The sequence below is a fragment of the Hypomesus nipponensis genome, chromosome 4, assembly GCF_054491055.1.
Source record: "Hypomesus nipponensis isolate SF chromosome 4, ASM5449105v1, whole genome shotgun sequence".
Lineage (NCBI taxonomy): Eukaryota > Metazoa > Chordata > Actinopteri > Osmeriformes > Osmeridae > Hypomesus > Hypomesus nipponensis.
Genome location: NC_140364.1, coordinates 6,962,437 through 6,982,765, shown reverse-complemented (window position 1 = coordinate 6,982,765; position 20,329 = coordinate 6,962,437). Strand labels below are relative to the sequence as shown.

At 42.2% G+C, this 20,329-nt stretch overlaps 2 protein-coding genes, 1 long non-coding RNA gene and 1 other non-coding gene across 5 annotated transcripts; 3 read left to right on the top strand and 1 right to left on the bottom strand.

Annotated features, from left to right (window-relative positions):
- The first annotated feature begins 350 nt into the window (after positions 1–350).
- LOC146295249 (uncharacterized) lies at positions 351–2,970 on the top strand. Its single transcript, XR_014753366.1, has 4 exons — positions 351–824; positions 1,062–1,175; positions 1,575–1,664; positions 2,615–2,970. It is a non-coding gene; the product is annotated as an uncharacterized LOC146295249 (long non-coding RNA).
- A 3,481-nt stretch (positions 2,971–6,451) lies between these two features.
- Positions 6,452–12,741, bottom strand: LOC146295248 (uncharacterized). The gene is made up of 9 exons (XM_084695858.1): positions 12,364–12,741; positions 11,385–11,513; positions 11,149–11,262; positions 10,851–10,907; positions 10,414–10,551; positions 9,224–9,271; positions 8,792–8,905; positions 8,505–8,609; positions 6,452–8,077 (listed from the first exon to the last, which is right to left on the bottom strand). Exons 2-9 carry the CDS (start codon positions 11,478–11,480, stop codon positions 7,970–7,972), a joined length of 780 nt encoding a protein of 259 aa, XP_084551984.1. The 5' UTR covers positions 11,481–11,513; positions 12,364–12,741; the 3' UTR covers positions 6,452–7,969.
- Positions 12,742–13,742: 1,001 nt separating this feature from the next.
- On the top strand, positions 13,743–13,880 carry LOC146295247 (U11 spliceosomal RNA). The gene has a single exon (XR_014754797.1). It is a non-coding gene; the product is annotated as a U11 spliceosomal RNA (small nuclear RNA).
- A 212-nt stretch (positions 13,881–14,092) lies between these two features.
- On the top strand, positions 14,093–19,752 carry gmeb1 (glucocorticoid modulatory element binding protein 1). Of its 2 annotated transcripts, none has more exons than XM_084696832.1 (10): positions 14,093–14,189; positions 15,169–15,317; positions 15,528–15,586; positions 15,752–15,873; positions 15,963–16,066; positions 16,189–16,337; positions 16,610–16,747; positions 16,917–17,054; positions 17,391–17,528; positions 17,793–19,752. In XM_084696832.1, the coding sequence occupies exons 1-10, from the start codon at positions 14,139–14,141 to the stop codon at positions 18,665–18,667; spliced, it is 1,923 nt and encodes a 640-aa protein (XP_084552958.1). In that variant the 5' UTR covers positions 14,093–14,138; the 3' UTR covers positions 18,668–19,752. The 2 variants fall into 2 exon arrangements, with proteins under 2 accessions (XP_084552958.1, XP_084552957.1); XM_084696831.1 differs by having other exon boundaries at positions 15,513–15,586.
- The last annotated feature ends 577 nt before the right edge of the window (positions 19,753–20,329 follow it).

Genomic DNA, 20,329 nt, shown 5'->3' with positions numbered 1-20,329 from the left:
CCACAACCCCTGCAACAACTTCCACCACTCCTCCAACTACAACCACAACCCCTGCAACAACTTCCACCACTCCTCCAACTACAACCACAACCCCTGCAACAACTTCCACCACTCCTCCAACTACAACCACAACCCCTGCCACAACTTCCACCACTCCTCCAACTACAACCACAACCCCTGCCACAACTTCCACCACTCCTCCAACTACAACCACAACCCCTGCAACAACTTCCACCACTCCTCCAACTACAACCACAACCCCTGCAACAACTTCCACCACTCCTCCAACTACAACCACAACCCCTGCCACAACTTCCACCACTCCTCCAACTACAACCACAACCCCTGCCACAACTTCCACCACTCCTCCAACTACAACCACAACCCCTGCAACAACTTCCACCACTCATTTCACTGCCACTACAACTTCTACAACAAATGTTCCTAATACAGCCCCAACAACTACAATAAACATAACCCCAAACATTTCCACTCCCAACATGACATCAACACAGACTACAAAACATTTTTCAACAACAGCTTTAAACACTGTAGATCCCTCTTTGGGAAATACTACTCAGGGAGCGAATACCACTACAATGAGCACCTTACCTTTTGTTACCAGTAAACCAAGTGGAAAGAATAATAATACTAAACCTTCAGCAAAGCCTACCTCAGGGACAAGCTCAAGTTCACAAGCCAGCCCTGCAGCAGGAGGAGGTGGAGGTGATGGTGGTAGCAACTGGGTGCCAGGATGGGGTATTGCTCTGCTGGTGCTGGCAGCTATCATCCTGCTGCTACTCATCATAATCTTCATCATGATGGTGAGTAACCCATTACTTAATTTGACACTTTAGTATCCATTCGCTGTGCAGGTTGAAATGTAGTCTATTCTCAAAGAGGATTTGAGACCTTAAAGTTGTTCTTTGCTTGTCTCTCAGAATCTGAAGAGGTCTTCAAACCCCACAGACAAAATAACAGTTGTTTTTGTATCAAGACCATATTCTAACACTAGCCAGAATTAAAAAAATTAAAGAGAAATCTCACTTTTCTTTTTACAGGTGGTGAGATGGTGTTGCAAGAAAGAACCAATATATTCTGATGAAAAGGTCGTCCCTATGGATTCTCCACCACTTCCCTATGCCCCCAATGCCCCTGTACAACCCACGGCCATTGTAAGTCTACCTCTGTACCTGAAATATTGATCTGAGATATTTCAAAATTAATATTTTTGTATCCATTCGTTTTTCTTGTTCACCTGTATAGTTGTGGTATGGTTGTGTATGGTTTACTCTTTTTAAATGGTTTAGAACTTGTGGTAACTATAAATGAACATACAATTAAACAGATTATTCACAAAAATCATAGAACGTTTACAAGAATAATTACCACAACTTAATGAAATATATGTTTACGTATGACTAAAGTTTTTTTTCAGAGTAATCAAATGATTTGGATGTTAGTGTTTTGGTGCACATCAAGGCAACTGCTGTACAGTTGACTATTAAATATGACTAAAACAATGGTCTACCACTTTTGTGATTGTAAAACACAACTGAAATATCTCTCAACAGGAAGACCCACATCACCCCAAGAAAAACAGAACAGGCATGTATGTGGTCAACCCCTGAAATTAAGGACGAAGAGAAATGACATAGCAACAGGTACCCAGATCCAACACAACCCACATCTTGAGATCAGTTTGAATTGATTAACACTCGAGATCCGCCTTCGTGATTTAAGTACTAGCAAATGTTTATTTCTAGACGTGCTCTATATTTAACAATGACAGCAATATTTAGCTTACTCTCTTAGATATTTACATTTTGCATTATATCTCATTTATTTATTTATCAGGCGTTATTATTCCAAACCGACGTACAAACAGTGCATAGAAAGTTATTACAACAGAACACACACTAACTATATTGGTGGGACAAAAGAAATGCAATATGAAAAGAGCCAGATATCTCTTCCGACCAAAGTGGTTAACAGGAGGACAATACCATAATAAATGGGCAGAGCAAGCCCTTTCAACTTAAGTAAACAAAGCTAAACCTTTCACACCACAGCTATGCAATATGAATAGCAGGTCAGAGGTATTAATAAAATAAACAAAATCCATTAATATTGTTGAAATAAATTAGGTTTCCTATTTACGTACGCAGTGGATTCTTTATTTAATGTACTTTACATATGTCCAACAGATCAGAGGTCAAAGAGGTCTGTACTTTGATTGATCAGGCTGTCGAAGCATTTATACTGTGCTACTCGAAGTATACTGTTGAGGAGAGCAACTGGGGAACTCTTCTTGGACACTATTATATTCAATAGTGATTGATAAAGCTATATTTGCATTTACGTTAAACAATTACATTAGCAATTCTGAGCCGAATATAAATATTCAATTAGAATAATCAGGGATGAGAAATAGCAAAATAGTTCAAATATTTTTGACAACACAAAGTAAACATGAACATCTTAAAGTTAAGGTTAAGAATAACATTTGTGGGAGGTACAGTACAATCAAGAATTACAGTAAAATGTATATTCCTTGCTTCCTTGTTGTGATGAACATGTTTTCCCTTTTGTTTCTTCATTTTTCTCTCCCAAGGAAAACTCAAGTCAGCAGAGCAAGAGCGGACAAAGACGACCTGCAGTCAAAACTTCTAAAGTTCTGTCAATGTATGTAATTTGTCATCACATTCATAATATTATATCCATTTTTTAAATAGGAAAATATATTAATGAATTTTTCAGTGCTTTATTTATTTCCGGAGTGTTGACCTCTAATATCCATTTTAAATATATTTTAATAAACAACAAAGTAATTATTTTAACATAAAATATGTAACAATCATTATACCTGTACATGTTGTATAAGTTCTATATCCATAAAAATTGTACATTTATTGTGATTTACATGTGAATAGTAATTTTACCATGTCTAAGAACTCTGTTTATTTTTATGTTACATATTATATATTCTTTATAGAGTCAAACCATGTAAATAAATACCATTGGAAAAAGATTCCCATTCTCAGACCCTTCACTAAGTGAATTCCCAGTGTTGAGAGACAATTAAAAGTTAAGCTAAAACAATCTCACTTTAAATGTCTTGCTTTGTGATCTGTATCAAGTGTTGTTTTTAATTTGTCAAAAGTGAAGTGTGTCTATAAAAGCTTCTACAGTGAGCAAAACTATCCTGACATAATAGTTTGAAATATCAACATATCCAATCAACTTGATAGTCAGTTTCTTGACAGTGCAAACAACCCCAAAATGTTTTACATTGAAACATTGTAAACTGCTGTTGGAGTATTATATCTGTCCAAAGAACACAGGAAGAGCAGACACTACTGTAGGCATCCTCTCTAAAGTGGAATGTCTGATATCACCAGACTGTTGACTGTGCAGAAAATGCAAACTGTTCCTTGACACAACCCACTGAAACACTATGCGATCTGATTCTTGATTATGCTCTACTTACTGTATGCACTGTTTGCATGGCATTTTGGTTTAGGCACTTGAAAGCATCTGCTAAATGATCAAACATTTCGAATGAAGATGTAAACTGTCTATGCTGATGACCTACCACGCTAGAAGGTGTGGTGTTACCATGGCAAGGAGTGGTGGCCCCGTCACATCATTATGGGCAGGGCCATTGAAGCCATGAAGGGTTTCTACAGCATGTACCAGGGGAGAATAAACATTTGCTGTTGTGAATCATCTAAATAGCCCATCCTTTCACAAGTACTAAAGAGTAGACACCCCTCATTAGGTTCCGTGAGAAAATTCCCTGTTACTCCTGATGTGGTCCAATTGAAATTGTGTTCAAATGGTGTAAACGGACCTGGTTTTGTGATATTCATTAAATCTGTGGTTAGACATTACACAGGATACTTTGCAACCCATGTGAACTGTTTACTTATTTTAAACAATTCATTTTATTTGTAGTTTAGTCAGTACACTAGCATATTGATTTAACCATTTATTGCAGGGGAAATAGGTTCGGTACAATCAGTGGCATTTTTAGACTCTTTTTAGGGGTGCTCAAGCAGTATAACAACAGTATAATTGTATTTGATGCTGGTAGTTCATGAAGAAAGGGACTTTTCATTCATTCAATATTTTGCATTATAATAAATAAATGAATTTATTAATTGTTATTCAGTGAAATTAGTGATTTTTTAGCAAGGGGGTTTAACACTTTTGCAAGGCATTGTATCCATGTCACATTCTCATTGGATGCTGAGCCCCCCTAAAGGTCTGATCCTAGAATCGCCCCCGGGTACAATGCAAGTATATTGCAACTTTTGATTTGTAAGCATGTGTGAATGAATGCAGTTTCTTCCTAAGAGTCAAGGCCTGTGAGCTTCAGTTAACACATCTGCAGTTCATTGAGCCTGGCATCAGATAATGATGTGATGCACTGTCCCCTGTCAGAACCGTCTTTCGCTTATTGAATCCATGGTAGATGATAGAAGATGATAGAAGATGATAGAAGTGGCAATTTCGTAATCTCCTACATATTTCCCATGGAGGTACTATATGTTGCCGATCCCTAAACAGAACAAATTATGTGGTCAGTCTAATTGTCACACCCATGAATAATGAAACCTCCACCTCTGACTGTATTGGATGTAAACATTCGGAATAAGGAAGGCTGAGCATGTGAATCTCCTCTTTGAGAATTCTGAATCTCTATGACAATAGAAGAGTTTCAGATTCAGAATCTTATAGCTAATACAATCTTTCAGACACTAATCCCACTAAGATTTATCACAAATACTCTGGTGTGTCCGAGATGAGTCTAATAGGCTGGCCTGAAAAAGTTTACACGCAAGTTAGCCATACCAACTTTTTATGTTATATCTTGTACTCTCTATGTGTTTGCACTGTTGATCAGCCTGGAAATATATTTGTGGCAAATATATTATCATATTGCAGTATATTAGAGTAAACCATAACTCGTGTTCTATTCAGAATTTTACTTTAAACTTTTTTGAACTACCAAATAGCCTTGGAAGAAATGCTGTACCAAACCTTGTATCCAAAAATCTTATCACTGCACTGGGCAAAATGGTAAGCTATTTAATCTACAGGAACAAAGCGTTTCAAGCATTGTCTTCCTCAGTAATACAATGGTACTCGTTTTTAATTGTAACATCTAATCAGAATCGTTTACATAATGACTAACATACAGCCTCTTGAAATTGAAGGGTAGAAGAATAGACCTATAGGCAATGGGATCCTAAAAGGCCAAGTGCACAATGCAGGGTGTAACCAAACACAAAGCCAATGTTTAGCCAAAGAGAATAGCACAAACACATCCACAAGTCTTCACACATCCACACATGTGCACACACACACAGGGTTTGGCTAATCACAGGATGTTATGTTTTATGGTACTCTTTCTCACGTTAAATTATAACATTTCATAATGTACATGCATGTAACGATCAGAGGTTCATTATATTAAATGTAGACTTGGTCAACAGAGAACGCAGTTTGTTGGGGAAATTAGAAAGTATAGTATGTTTAATGTGACCATGAGAAATATATAAAAACAAGCATGGCTGCCTGATGCACTGTGAAAACTGAAGACAGATTCAACGCTGGATATAAGAGAATGATAACCATTTTTAATATTTTACAAACTCACCAGGCAAAATACACATTTATATTTAATTGTTGTTGCCATGGTACACTAAAAATTCTGCAAAGAAATGTCTGTAGGTTAAATCCAAAGAACTAGTTCAATAAACGTGGTGAACTATGCTTTCATTTAATTTAATCTAGGTATCCGGCAACTGTTACTGTAAACTGTAAATCACCCTCTATCTTCTCTTTCACTTCCAGCCCTGGTAATAATGAGTTGTTATTCTGATAACCAGGCTACGTCAGAAGATGTGTGGTTACATTGGGTTTGTTTTGTGGTTTGTAACATAAGAATGTCACCTTAATGTTTATCTGTATCTATGTATAGAAGTGTCCCTGCGTCAGAAGGTGAGGGGAGGGTTCAACAAAAGGCTTTATTTGTGGATGATTAATCCACAAACCTTTGTATTGAACAGTCATAATTTTTCATTCAATTTCTTAACCAACGCCCACATCTCAACTAGGAGTGCCTTGACTCTGGTTATGAAGTACAAAAATCAATGAATCATGTACTGATTTTGTATGTTCACATAATTATTTACAACTTTACTACGGCATGTATAAGTATGTTTGTACTTATACTTTGTAAGTATACTTTATATACTAAACAAAATTATATATATATATATATATATATATATATATATAATTTTGTTTGGGTAGACATTGTAAATCACATCAGTTCAATTGATCATTTTCTATATACAACATTCTGAGGATTGAATTCTCCTAAACCCAACTCAATGGGTGAAATGAAAGGCACAGTCATGTTGTATTCTGAAACAACACAGTTTATGTATCTGTGAACTGAGACTCATTAACTGAACAGTCTAATCACATTAGCAATTCACAAAACCAGATCCATGTTGAGCACGATACATCTAAACATTTACTATTGCTGCTCTCTAGTGGCGGCAATGAGTTGGAGCATCATGCACAAACTGACAGGAAAAGCTGCAACTGTAATGGTTTTTGCAGTGGAAAAAGATGGGTTGATGTTTGAGGTTTTAAGAGGATAATCCATGTCTTTTAATTCGATTTTGCGGCAGCAGCAATGATTAATCTTGTGTTTTTGCATGGTTCTTATTCATGTTACCTTGTTATTTCTAGTATGACACGGTATCATTTATTGCAAAAGAGACTGTTCTAAACAAACAATATTGTATGAATAAAATACAAATCACAATCCCTTAAAGAATATCGTTCCTTCATTGTATTCCCTTCATTATTCGACAAATAAAACAAAAAGTTAAACCTTAAAATCTGCCAAAATGCTACTTCGTTAGCATAAACCCAATTACTGTTCAGAAAATCTGCTAATCTACTGCTATATCCAACATATCTATGTGAGAGATGGTGAGTGTGTAAAGCAGCTGTTCATTCTAACACCATGCAGTCATCACTGTTAGTAACAACCTAAGATAATCGAATAATAATAAAATATATTAATAATAAAACAGTAATGGAATGTTCCTTTCTTTCTTTTCCATGTGGATTGGTGCTGTAATATGTGTGTACGGTATGATTGGTCCATTGTTGGTAAGTGATCTGTGTTTGAGATGATGTTCACTTCAAATACATTCATGTGTTGGTACTCAAAATGACATTCATAGACTTAAACAGCAGTGAAAAGCAATCTAGGATTTTGTGGAGACCATAGTGTTTGTACATTGTTAGTTACCTACTCACGATACAATACATACTTAAGTCTACATTATCACCTGCTTAACCCTTCAGGGACACTCCCCAGTACATGCAGTGGATGTGATTAAACAACATAGTATTATCTATTTCTAGATTATACAATGGTGCATCCATTTTGTATCTGACAATAATCTTTTATAATGTTAATTCTCCAACAACATAGTAATAATAAAAGTAATAAACTTGCCTCAATTTTTTAAGTTAAATACTTGCTGAGGCAAAACTGGTTTAAGTGCCATAATAAAGCATTGAACAGCATCATGGCATACAGGAAATGTTGATTAACTATCACATTTTCTGCAAAATTAGACTATACTAATGTATTGCCCACACAACACTATTGGCCCCTAGCATGTCATAGCCCTGATAGCCTATTTTCCTCAGACCTGGATCATAACAGCATTAGTTGTCCTTCCATTCTTTGCTGGTACTTGATTACGTTTCCCAGATGCACCAAAAACAGTACTGCTGATAATACAAGGCTTCCACTGTGATTTTATAAGTGAATCAGACATGTTAAAACAAACACTACTTTGGTTCAGGTCCACTTCTGTTGTTGCCCACCCTTAGTTCCCCCTGAGATGTTTGCGTGGAGAGCAGGAGGCTAAGCCACCTCCACCTCGATCTCAATGGGCTCCACCTGGGGTTCAGTAGGAGGGGTGGGCGTCTCATCAAGCCGATCAGACTCTGGCTCGGTGACAACAACAGCCACCTTGAGAAAGGGGGAGGGGGAGAGAGAGAGAGAGAGAGAGAGAGAGAGAGAGAGAGAGAGAGAGAGAGAGACAGAGACAGAGACAGAGAGAGAGAGAGAGAGAGAGAGAGAGAGAGAGAGAGAGAGAGAGAAAGAGAGAGAGAGAGACAGAGAGAGAGAGAGAGAGAGAGAGAGAGAGAGAGAGAGAGAGAGAGAGAGAGAGAGAGAGAGAGAGAGAGAGAGAGAGAGAGAGAGAGAGAGAGAGAGAGAGAGAGAGAGAGAGAGAGAGAGAGAGAGAGAGAGAGAGAGAAAGAAAAGGAAAGGAAAGGAAAGGGGAAAATAAATACACAGTGTCTCACATATTATTCATCAGTGATTGAAGCACTCGAGGTTGATTGAACAATGGAGCAGGGTGATCGAAGCTCTCTATGGGCAAGCAGTTCTCTACCTGAGGTCCAGGAGCCTCCACAGTTGGGGAGGCCTGCACCACCTGGACGGTAGGGGCAGCCGGAGGCCTAGTCTGGGGATACACCGGACGTTGACCACCAGACGCCTAGACAAAGAGACAGTGAGATCAAAATACCTGGCCACCTGAATGGAGGCAGCAGCACCAGTTGCGGGCCAAAGGTGCTTCCTGATGGTTCATTTGAAACAAAAAAGTCACAATCAGCGGAAGTCATTGTCTCACTGGCCTATATGAACTGCTTCCAAGCAGTGTGGTTATTGTCAACTCACCTGTGTTCCACCATTGGCCAGCACACTGAGCCCAAACAGCATGACGGTGATGCAGATGAGCAGCTCAAGGACCAAGAAGATCACCAGTGTGCCCAGGATGCCGTCAATTAGGAGCTGATGGGCCCAACACCAGTTGGACCGGAGGCAGAGAAAGACAGTTCCAGTGGGATTTTCAGTATAGCAATTTAAAGTCCAAGAGATTTTTTTTCCCATTTGGGGAAAAGGGTTTATGTAAACAAAAATGTGAGATGAAATCATATTCATGTCATTTTACTGCAATAAGCAAACTGTGACCTTTGACCTGAAGACAAGTTGTATCAAAGAAGTGTAGTATTTATTGTATCAATCACACAAATGGTGCAACCTGCCATGTGTGCAGTGCAAGTGTTGATATTGACTGAAACATAGCCATAATAGTGGTCAATTACTTACTTTACACTGTTTCTCAACCAGCTCAGTGCATCTTCTGAAACAAAATTGCTGCAGTAAACAGTAAACACAAAGAAAGACGTGTTCCATTTTGTAAATCAAGGACCTAGATATTATTACTTTTTTCCCTTCATGAAACTACACTGCCCCCTAGCAGAGGTTATTTTAGTATATTTAATTTGCTGTCCCATAAATGATAACTGTATTTCTAACGTGGTCATGTGAGTCAAAAGAAGGTTCCTCAACTCTGACCACTGTAACTTGTTATCCTTGATGGATAAAAAACATTTGGCTACAAGTAAATAAATAAAGGAATGTATATGTAATGTTCATGTCATTTAAGGGAGCCATGCAGACATTTTAAAAGTTAGTTAGTTAAAAACATGTGGTGATTGGAAAAAAGATGGTGAGACAGTACTCACAACAACAATATAATATGTATCTAGTAAAGATGTGATTTGTTAGCTTACTGCCCATCAACTCACTAGAAAAACAGATCTAAACCATCTCTAGTCTGGCACAAGGAGGTCAATCTATGTGGACTACAAGGCGTGAGCATGAGAAGGGGTACTCAGTCATACTGTCGTAAACCCATAACAAAGGCCTCTATGTGGTGTCAACATTATAAACAATTTATTTGGGATGTGAGGCTCAGGATTTCCATCTAAAAATCTTGACCAAGAATCTCTAATTTCTTTGCGTGTACTGTTGTCCTGAGCAAACCTTGTTTTGTTAAAATACATGCAATACTAAGGCAACTGTATACAGTTGTAGTACAGTGTAGCTTTATTAAGCAGACCATTTCGCTTAATCTGGAAGACATTGAAGCAAATGCTGTACAGTATACACTGACAAGACAAAGTTTGTCAACTTGCCAAGTTTGAATCTTGTGACTGTAGTTTTAGATCTTTGACCACAATTCATGGAATGAGAATGGCATTGTCCACAACTTTTACACAAATGTTGTATTTGATGAGTTATTAATTCCATTCCATATCATTAAATGTTTCTATTGATGACTACAGTCATTAGTCTTCCCCTGGTTTAACACTAGGCATATCATCCAATCACCATATCAACACCTGCTATGCCTTCAACTGATTATACCATGTATGAATGGACTGCATTTCCCACAAGGCCCCCTGGTCTTCCCACCTACTGTACATGTGAGAGAATGCTACAGGGAGGGTTACCACAGCATGCAGCTCCAATTTCCGACAGTGTTCGCAGTGGTAGGAGTCCTGACGGTAAGGCAGGTGTTTGGACATGAGGCCCAGGGCTGCAGTGGCAAAAGCAGCGCTGATCAAGTGCAGCACCAGGAGACATTTGACCTGAAAAGGTTCATGTACAATTCACACTAAGATGATATGCACTCACTAACTAAAGAGACATAATTTTCCCTGTGTATAATGTAGATCTTAATGTCATCAACCCACCTTATCTTTGTCTTTATATCTTTATTATAATTTATTTTCAAAGTATTCTGCCAATTTGTGCCAAAATATATGCTTTATAATCCCATTGTCATCCCCTTGCTACGCTTAACGTCTAAATCGTGATCATGTTGAAAATACGGGAATTAAAAATAATCTAATGTGAAATATGGTTGACATTTTGCTATCATACTCACCCAGAGGAGTGAAGGCTTTCTTCCAGCATGGACAAGGACTGATCCTGACAAGAGGACCTGAAGAAATAAAACACCCAACCCACTGATAAACAGATTGTACTCCAGAAGAACTTGCCATCAATGTTTTTGGAAAGTTTTCAGTGTTTCTTTTCTTTTTTTTTTTTTTTTTTACAATATTTACGTTTATTCTTTGATGACTGTGACACTGTGTGTCGTGTCACAGTTCCTTGGAATTGCTCAGTTTTTCACAATATTGATGTGTTACTCTCATTGGTGTTTGCTTATGTCCTTCAATCACCTGCACAACCACCACCATGAAAACCATAATATCACTAGTGAAGTGGACTTCATGGAGCTGAAGAACAGAGGCGCTCAGACAGAGTATCAAGCACCCAATGATGATCTGGATAGCCTAAGAAGAAATATTGGTACATCTATAAAAGATAGACATAATTTGTGAATAAAACATTTAACATTGATTGGCTTGCTTGACTTGACTTTAATATCTGTCAACCCCATCAAAGTTGAACTCACCCCCAGGGTTTTAGGCTCCATCTTCTGGAAAGAGCCCACCTGACCAGAGGAAAGGTTTCCAGGTGGAGGGAGGGGGTCTTGGCTTTCAATGCCCATTTTGGTGTAGAAGGTGGCAGCAAGAGCAACCTACTGAGGGAGAGTTGGGAGCACAAAAGGATACATGTGACCACTCTAACGGTGCGTGTCCACTACAGAGGAGCGGAGCAGAGCGTCGGCTTCCAATTTATTTTCAATTAAACCGGGCGTTGACGCTCGCGTATGCTCCCACAATGCCCTACATGAGCGTCAACGCCCGGTTTCATTGAAAATGAATTGGAAGCCGACGCCAACGCGCCGCCCGCTCCTCTATAGTGGACACGCACCGTTAGGCTATAAAGACGGGGTGTCAAACTCCGGTCCTTGAGGGCCGCTGTCCTGCATGTTTTAGATGTTTCCCTGATCCAGCTCACCTGATTCGAATGAATGGTCGTAATAACAACCCATTTTATTGAATCAGGTGTGTTGGAGCAGGGAAACATCTAAAACAGGCAGGACAGCGGCCCTCGAGGAGCGGAGTTTGACACTCCTGCTATAAAAGCTGAGAATATCATTTTTATTGAATTTATTTGGAGGAATGTATAGACAAGGCATTTTATGCCCCTGTCCAAAAAGCGCAACATCAGGACCGCAGTCAAATTTGGCAAGACTCCAAGTATCTGCGCCATTATATTAACCCCACTTTATCCATGCAATGTGCTGGGTGCAGGACATTCCTACGTTTTCCCACTTGCACCCAAACAATCACTGAAATTGTTATAACAATTTCATACTATAACCTATTCGTGCGAGATATAGGCTACGTATTTGTAACAATGAAGATGAGGCAGCATTTCAGAACATCTCCTGCAAACTTGGACTAGCAAGCAAGGACACATACTCGGCCTGGCCATTTGTGCAGGTAGTTTCTCACATCAAGTCGGTAGTGTTTAATCTCTCTTACCTCCTTCGAATAAAAAAATAAAGTCGATCCTTTACTTCTGTTCTGCTTTAAATTTTGACAACGCGGTAGCACTGTTCCGTTGATGCTGATGGTGGGGGCAGAGAGAAGATAGGGGATAGGGTGTTTGCTGTAGGTTGATGGGACGTAGGCTACTTTACTGCAGTGCTGTGCTGCAGCAGCGGAGAGCGTGTGCGTGTGTGAGCGTGTATCGGTCTTCGGTGCTTGAGGCAGACATGACTCGAGCTTTTTTTAGAATTGCTGAGCAATGCAGATGAGATGCACAGCACAATCTTCAGTAACACAGTTTGCATCTGTTTGTCACACATGGCTAACATCTGTTTGTAGCTTTCTGTTTCACACGTAAACGATCGATGTATGAAATAATGAAATTAAACGGAAACAGAAGGCTGTCGTCGATAAGTTAACGTCATTGAGGATATCAGTGACTAAAGTCAGCTAATTAGCTGTTGCATGAACAAGCAGGGTCAGTTTAGAATAAGTTAAGACATTTCCCTCCAGCCCCCACCCCTCAGTGGTTGCTCTTGCCATTTTGATGCGATGTTGCGAATTGAATAGATCAGTAAGGCCTATATTGCACTTTTTTTACGTCATTACAATTTCAGACCGGTTAACGAATTAGAATTAGCTTGTCAATTAATGTATAATTTGTTATTGTGTGCTTTCCAACAAGGGGGCCATAGGTCTTTCAGCAGAGAGGAAATTATGTCAGTTTGGGAGATGTTAAAGGGGATGTAGCGATCCACTCAAAACACCTTGTCAATGTCTGTGTCTGGGCATGTAGTTTACACATCACCGGCTTATTGTCAAATTGGACGAGGACAGAATATAACTTCCCCAAAGTAAGACATTCACTTTTTTTCCCCACTGAGACAGTTAGCGTATCAAAATACGAGTTTATTAACACTTCAATTATATTCTCATTATGCTCTCTTTTGTAGGCCATGTTTCAAGAAATTCTAAAATAGGTTTAATTACATGTATTTGATTAGATATACATTTACAAAATATGATAGCCTACATAAGAATTGAAATATACAGTGTGGGCTACAAATTATAGCTAGACTGTATTTAAAGATCAGGTTTAGAAGCTCAAATCGTGGTGACCAATCAGAATACAACTAATGCAGTCTGTATGAACTATCTTACCCACAATGCTTTGTGTGTGGAATTACAAATAAAACGTAATGTTTAATTGTCATGAACATGTATATAAAGATCTGCAAATAAACATATTACCAGTATCAAATTAAAATATTGCTGTTAAAGAATGTATTAAAATACGGCACATGTTATATTCTCACCGTAACTGGTAACTATGTTCCTACACACTCAGTCACTCGCATGATGCGCGTAGCGGTAAAAAGGGCTTCTGCCATGTTTGGCACAGGGAGAGTGGGGGAAAACCACTCTTCTTGCGGAATCGATATCAAGAGATTTCGGAAGCATAATTTTTGGGAAACGGGGCTGCCGGTGATCGTACAAGTCCTGGCGCCCCACATGAAACTGTAGAATAATAATCACAGACCCATACTGCGTAGTTAATGTCCAATGATAATACGTATATTTACGTAATGTATGTTACTCAAAACACCAGTGATCATGATCCCTTTCAAACTTATATTTATTTTGTGAAATCATTTTGTGAAATGTATTTAGGGACAGATAATTTAGGTTGGAAGTCGTCTGGGCTCTAAACTAGCAAACGAGACTAACAGGAGACTACTGTGCAGGAAGTGTAATCGTACAAACTGCGCATGCTCAGCGGCTTCTCAGAATGTAGGGATGGGCCCGACTTCGTAAATAGGGTAAGGAGAATCTTTTCGATTACATTATCATTGCTTATCTTTTCGTTTCACGATGACAAATATTTATTACTTAATGGATTGTCGATCTTCCATCAAATTAAACAATTTCGTAAAGCGATGAGAGCCAGGCTCTGGGAATGGCGGGGCAACGCTGTCGTCGCGCTGTTGTTTGTCTGTACGTGCTGCCGCACAGGGAGACGTCATTTTAGGGGGAACGGAGAAAAGAAAAAGCATACGACGAAGGGACGTACAGTTCAGAAACAAGCGGCACGTAACCGTCACGCCGTAAATATAAAGGTTGCTAGCCGGCAGGTCTTGTTCCAGACAGTCTAAATCACGAAGCTTCCAGTAACACATTAATTTCACGTTGCGAGACAGCTAGCTCATTTGCGCCAGTCCACCGTATCTCGCCTGGAATCATCGCGTGTTATGTGTTGAACCTGAACATTAAAACAAAACCATGCTGGAACATAGCTTTTCCGTTTTTAGCTTTACACATAAAGCAGCCTTGCTACCTAGCTTCACACATTACATATACCTTCCTATAGCCGATCATGGAGTAGTTTAGCATGAGAGGCTATGTCGCAGCTACATTAAGGAAGAAAGGAAGGCAGCTGAGAGCCTGGAAATGCAACAATTCCATCCACTAGCTTTTAAGGACTAGACGACTTGGATAACTAGATAGATAACCAGCCCGTCGAAAGGATAGGAATTAGTTTTTCTACCATGACAAAATTACACCATGCACAACTAGCTTGGGAACAAATAATAACGTTTAGGTCATGATCAAAAATTAAAGGTCTATAGAATGGATGGATGGGTTATACCCATGTGTGTATTCCATCCACTGCCTTTTGGTCAAAGTCTTGCATGAAACGTTGACTGACCACACTGCCTGAGCAAATTGTAAAAAAAAAAAACATGCAGAATTTAAATGAGCTAATAAGCTGTCACCATGAATTTTGTTTCTCCCTGTTAGTGTACTGGGAGCGGCCAGGAGATGGCAGACACAGAGGTTACGGTGTCCATGGGGGATGTTGTGATGGTGAAGGGTACAGAGGAGGAGGATGACCCCGATGACCCCAGTAGAACACAGGTCATCCTGCAGCTCCAACCAATCACACCTGGGTATGTAGAGGATACCGGCTTGGTGTCAGGAAAGAGATACCCTCTTCATGGATTAGTCAAGTGTTGTATTTGCGATGAGTAGGCCTACTACCACATAAACCACATTTGAAAATCAGTGAAGGCACTCTGAACAACTTGAACGCAGACTGCTGCGAATCGGCCTTCACAGGGAAGGTCCACTTCATGAATGTGCAGTGTGTTCTCTTACAGTATGGATGAGGAATCTGCAGAGACAGAAGCAGCTGTTGTGGCAGTTGGAGCGCACTCTGGTTAGTCAACTAGAGCCTTAGCACGCACATTCCCACTCCTTCGTTTCCCACCTGCAGAGCCTAACCCCCTCTACTTCTCCTTCACTTACTCCTCTTCTTTGAATACTGTGTGTTTGTGTGTCTGTCTGTCTGTCTGTCTGTCTGTCTGTCTGTCTGTCTTCGAAGACGAAACCACAGTAGAAGGGGAGGAGGTTGAGTTGGGATATCCAATCACATGTGGAGAGAGCAAGGCTGTACTGCTGATCAAGAAATTTGTATGCCCTGGAATCAATGTCAAATGTGTAAAGGTATGTGCTGGATTGGGTTAACGCACGCAGACGCCAGCAATTACAAGTCGTCTCCTCCTTCCTCTGTCTTTACCATGTTCCTCTTACAGTATGAGGACCAGCTGATCAGCCCCAAGCAGTTTGTGCACATGTCTGGTAAAGCCACATTGAAGGACTGGAAGAGGGCAATCAGGATGGGCGGGGTCATGCTCAGGTGAGGAGGCAGCTCTGGCAGATTCCTAGCCCCGTGGCTGACTGTAGATTCCCTGGAACCCCTATAAGGACCCTCTGGTATCCTCCATGTCGTCCTGTCTAAATGCCCCGTCTCTCCTTCAGAAAAATGATGGACTCGGGACAGCTGGACTTCTACGACCACAGCAGCCTTTGCACCAACACGTGCCGCAGCACCAAGTTTGACCTGCTGATCAACAACACCAAGTTTCCTCCCGACGGCAGCGGCGTGACCACGCCCACCTCTTCCCAAGGTGAGACCGGTCACTCGTACTCCTCCAGGCGGGCACAGGAGTCACGCCAAGGTCGCTGTTGTCGCTGAGCACAGTTAAAGTCTGAAGGCTATAAGAAAAAGTTACATGAAGCTTTACGCTGTACATTTCTTGGTTCGTTTATATGCAGCCTTGCATTGTTACATGACACCTGTAGCTATTAACGCACACACATGACTGGTTTGCTGGGCAACAAGTTGATACTCCAGGTGAATATACAAAATGCTCCTCCCTTACCCCTCTTGGAACTGCAGCACAGATAGTCATAGGAAACGGTGGACAGGTGGCGCTGGGAGACGAAAGGACCGATGTCCTGACTGGTGCTATGGAATGGAGCTCCGCCAGCCTGGCTCTGGAGACAGCAGAGAAGAAGGAGAGCAGCGAGATCTCCGGTGAGCTCCCAGAATGCCCCACCCCCTCCCCCACCCCCTCCCCCACCCCCTCCCCCACCCCCTCCCCCACCCCCTCAGTGACATTGCGTGTCCTTCGGAACGTCCTTTCCCCGCATCAACGCAACCGTGACTAAAACAAAAATCCCTCCGTCGACTGTTTTGTTTCCAGAGGAGACCCTGAACTTCTGGAAGGGCATTGTGGACGTGGGTCTGATGGGGGAGGTGGTGACCAACATCAGCACAGAGCTGCTGGAGATGCTGAAGGGCGTGCAGCTCCGCAGCGAACAGGCAGCCGTCCAGGACTCTGGTGGGTGGCCCGACACACCTTGGCAGTGAGGCACGGGGCACACTGCATAGTGCTTAGATTTACCCATCATCAGAACCGTTACAACATTCCTCTGCTAGTCACATAACCTCTTGTCATGTAAAAAAAAAGGAGGCCAGTTATTTAGGTAGGTTCTTTGATAAGTTATTGACAGATTGAGGAAAGTATCGTGGCCAAGAGTCATCATGCCTGCGTCTCTCATTCAGTATGGTATCCCTTGTGTCTTTTTTTCCCAGTGATGTTGATCTGTTGACCTTTGCTGCGCTCTGCTGTTGCCAGTTGAACTGACTTTTTCGATCGATTGTTCCCTGACGTCAGATTCCTGTCTGGTGGAGGTGGCCGTGCTCAGTAACCTCGCGCAGGTGTTCGGCCTGCTCGACAACGTCAAGCGGATCGTGGAGAAACGCCGGCAGCAAACGGACCCGAGCCAGGAACAGGTCCTCCACACACTCGACAGTAAGTAGGCGGGAGGAGACCGAGAGCTAGATCTCTAGACTCACCACTTATGATAGCATCATTTTCTGATATGACCAACAAATATGACTTAGAAACAAACATAGCATGAACACACGATAACAGCCCAAAGGCTGTTCTAGATACAGGCGGTTAAAGGTCTAGGATATGGGAGGGAGGGGGGGGCTGTGCTAGTACATTGCTAATTCAGCTCAGGTCAGGCAGTGTATCATCCCTCGAGTGAATCCTGGAACCTGATTTGCTCAGATCTGGAGCAGCAGTTGGAGGAGCAGAAGAAACAGCAGCAGGCCAGGGTTCTGCTGTCCAACCCGCCGCCCGTCAACAACGTGGGCCAGGCCTCGGGGGGCACCGCCAAACGGCAGGCCAAACGCCCCCGTCTCCAGCGGCCGGCCTCCACCGCACTCCTCACCTCCGCCGTCACCCAACCAGCCACCCTGCAGCCCCAGCAGTTCACGGTCCTCTCCCCCATCACCATATCTTCCATGGGCCAGCCCTTCACCATGGCTGGCCTGCCCATCGCCACCCTGGCCCAGTCCCCCAACACCGTCACCCTGCACACCATCCCTGCCAACACCCAGCTCTTCACCCGCTACATGGTGGGGGGCACAGACGGCAAGACGGAAACCTTCACACTCCACCCGTCCTCCGGGCTCACTCTGGTGGGCACCACCATGCAGGACCCCAGCCAGCTGGGCACGATGGTCAGCCCCATGGAGCTGGTGCAGCTGACCCAGCAGGCCTCCGGCGTGGAGGGAGACGTGATGGGCGGGACGGTCCTGGTGCAGGAGGGGGAGGTGGACGAGGGCCAAGGACACACGGTGATTGAGATAGACCCGGCTCCTGGAGAGCAGGCCATGGGGGTGATGGAGCTGCAGCTGGCTGGGGAGGCTGGTGGGGAGGGGGCCACCATGGTGGTCCAGGGGGGGATGGAGATGGCCATGGTCTCCGGGGGGGAGGGCGAGGTGGTGGAGGGGGAGTCGGAGGAGACGCAGGGGCACATGGAGGGCCAGACCGGGGCAGAGGGTGTCCAGGGACTGCAGTTGGATGCCAATGGACAGCTGTCAGGTCTCCGTATCATGGTGATCGAGGAGGGGACTCAGGTAGACGACAAGGATAAATGAGGAAAGAAAACCTTACCCCCACCCCCAACCACCCACAACCGCAGGGATGAACTGAACACTGGTAGACTCACAGCATGGAGCTGACTCCGAGATGGCCTCATTGCTGTAGTCCTTCATAGGGGTGTCCTTTATTTCAGTTTCGCAGCTCTGTAGATTTTTATTATTATTATTATTATTATTATTAATAAAAAACAATATAACATTGCAGCCAGGCACAGGATCTTACATGCAATCGAATGAACAACTTCAACGTAAAGACACCAGAATGCACTATTAGTCCGAAAGCCCTGGGCCGAGGCAGGGTTAGCAGTTTGGTTGATAGATCACAGCTGGCTGTCTCTCATGGTCCTGGCCTGGTGGCTATTGGGCCTCCCAGCCCCACCGGGGTTCTGAGGTCAAGAGGAATTGCACTGTCCAGTTGTGCATACGTTATAATGTGTTTTTGCACTGTGTGTAGAACTACAGATGAACTTCTGGGAACATAGCAACCGTGTATTATGACTGTTTGCTCCCCACACCCTTGTTAGAAAAGAGTGTTTCGAATCCCCCTTTTGCAGCTTTGTACTGCACCGCTTTTAACACGAAATGGAAAAGAAAATAATTCAAGGTACTCACTGTTTGATACCGGGGGAGTCATCTCTGTTTTCTTCTTTTCACAAAAATATTTTGTTATTTTGTTTACTTCTTTTGAAGGTTTCTTCTTTACTGTTTTTGAATGAATATGCAAGCTCTGTTTTAGACAAAACAATTTACTGCTTCGCTGCCCCCCTTAGATTGTGTTTATTTCAGATTTGTCTCCTCTCACAGTGTATATACACAGTATCATAGATAGAAAAGGACCTACTCACTTGTTGTTACTCAGTCCTAGTCTGATGTTTAATGTTCAGCCAAGTTTACCCTCATATGGACACGCCCTAGATCAAAAGGAAAAACAAACTCTGTATTTTTTAACCCAAAGCACCTTCAATATTGACTTTAGGGTCAGTAGGGTGCTTTTCAATGCCTTGAATTAACAGATGAGGGTATTTGCATACAGACTTTGTAATGTGTTTCAATATCAATTAAAAAAGAAGTTATTTGGTAAAGTGTTGTTCTTGCTTCCTTCTACCACCAGAGGGAAGTATATGCACCCTGCATTTTATTTTTGGGTTTACCTGGAAGTCAAGGATGGTTGCAGAATAAATATGGAGGAAAAGACTGTCTGTCTGAACCTTAATCTCCATGTTGCGTCCTGTCAGGCCTCCTGTGGTGTGTGGTGTAATCTGCAGTCGTATGGGTGAGACCGCTGATCTGAGGCCTTGTCATCCGGGCTGAATTGTGATGACAGGGCGCCATGGCTCGTCGTTTATTCGAACCAATTTTTTCCTCCGGCTTTCTCAGATGTGAGATGGAGGGTATATTATCTGCCCACACACCGACAGACTGTACACGCACACCAGCCGCAGGTACACAAGGTACACAAACATCTGGCACACAAGCAAAAGGTCCTTGTGTAGGCCAAAGGACATTCTTTGTCTTGGTTTAACAAGGGACTATTGCCGTTAGTACTGTAGCAGAGAGAGGTGTGTGGGTTGACAGGTGACTTCCATGAGTCAGGGTGAGGTGATGGCAAACACGTAAGATGAGGCCATCCCCCGTGCTGTTGGGATTGATTGATGACAG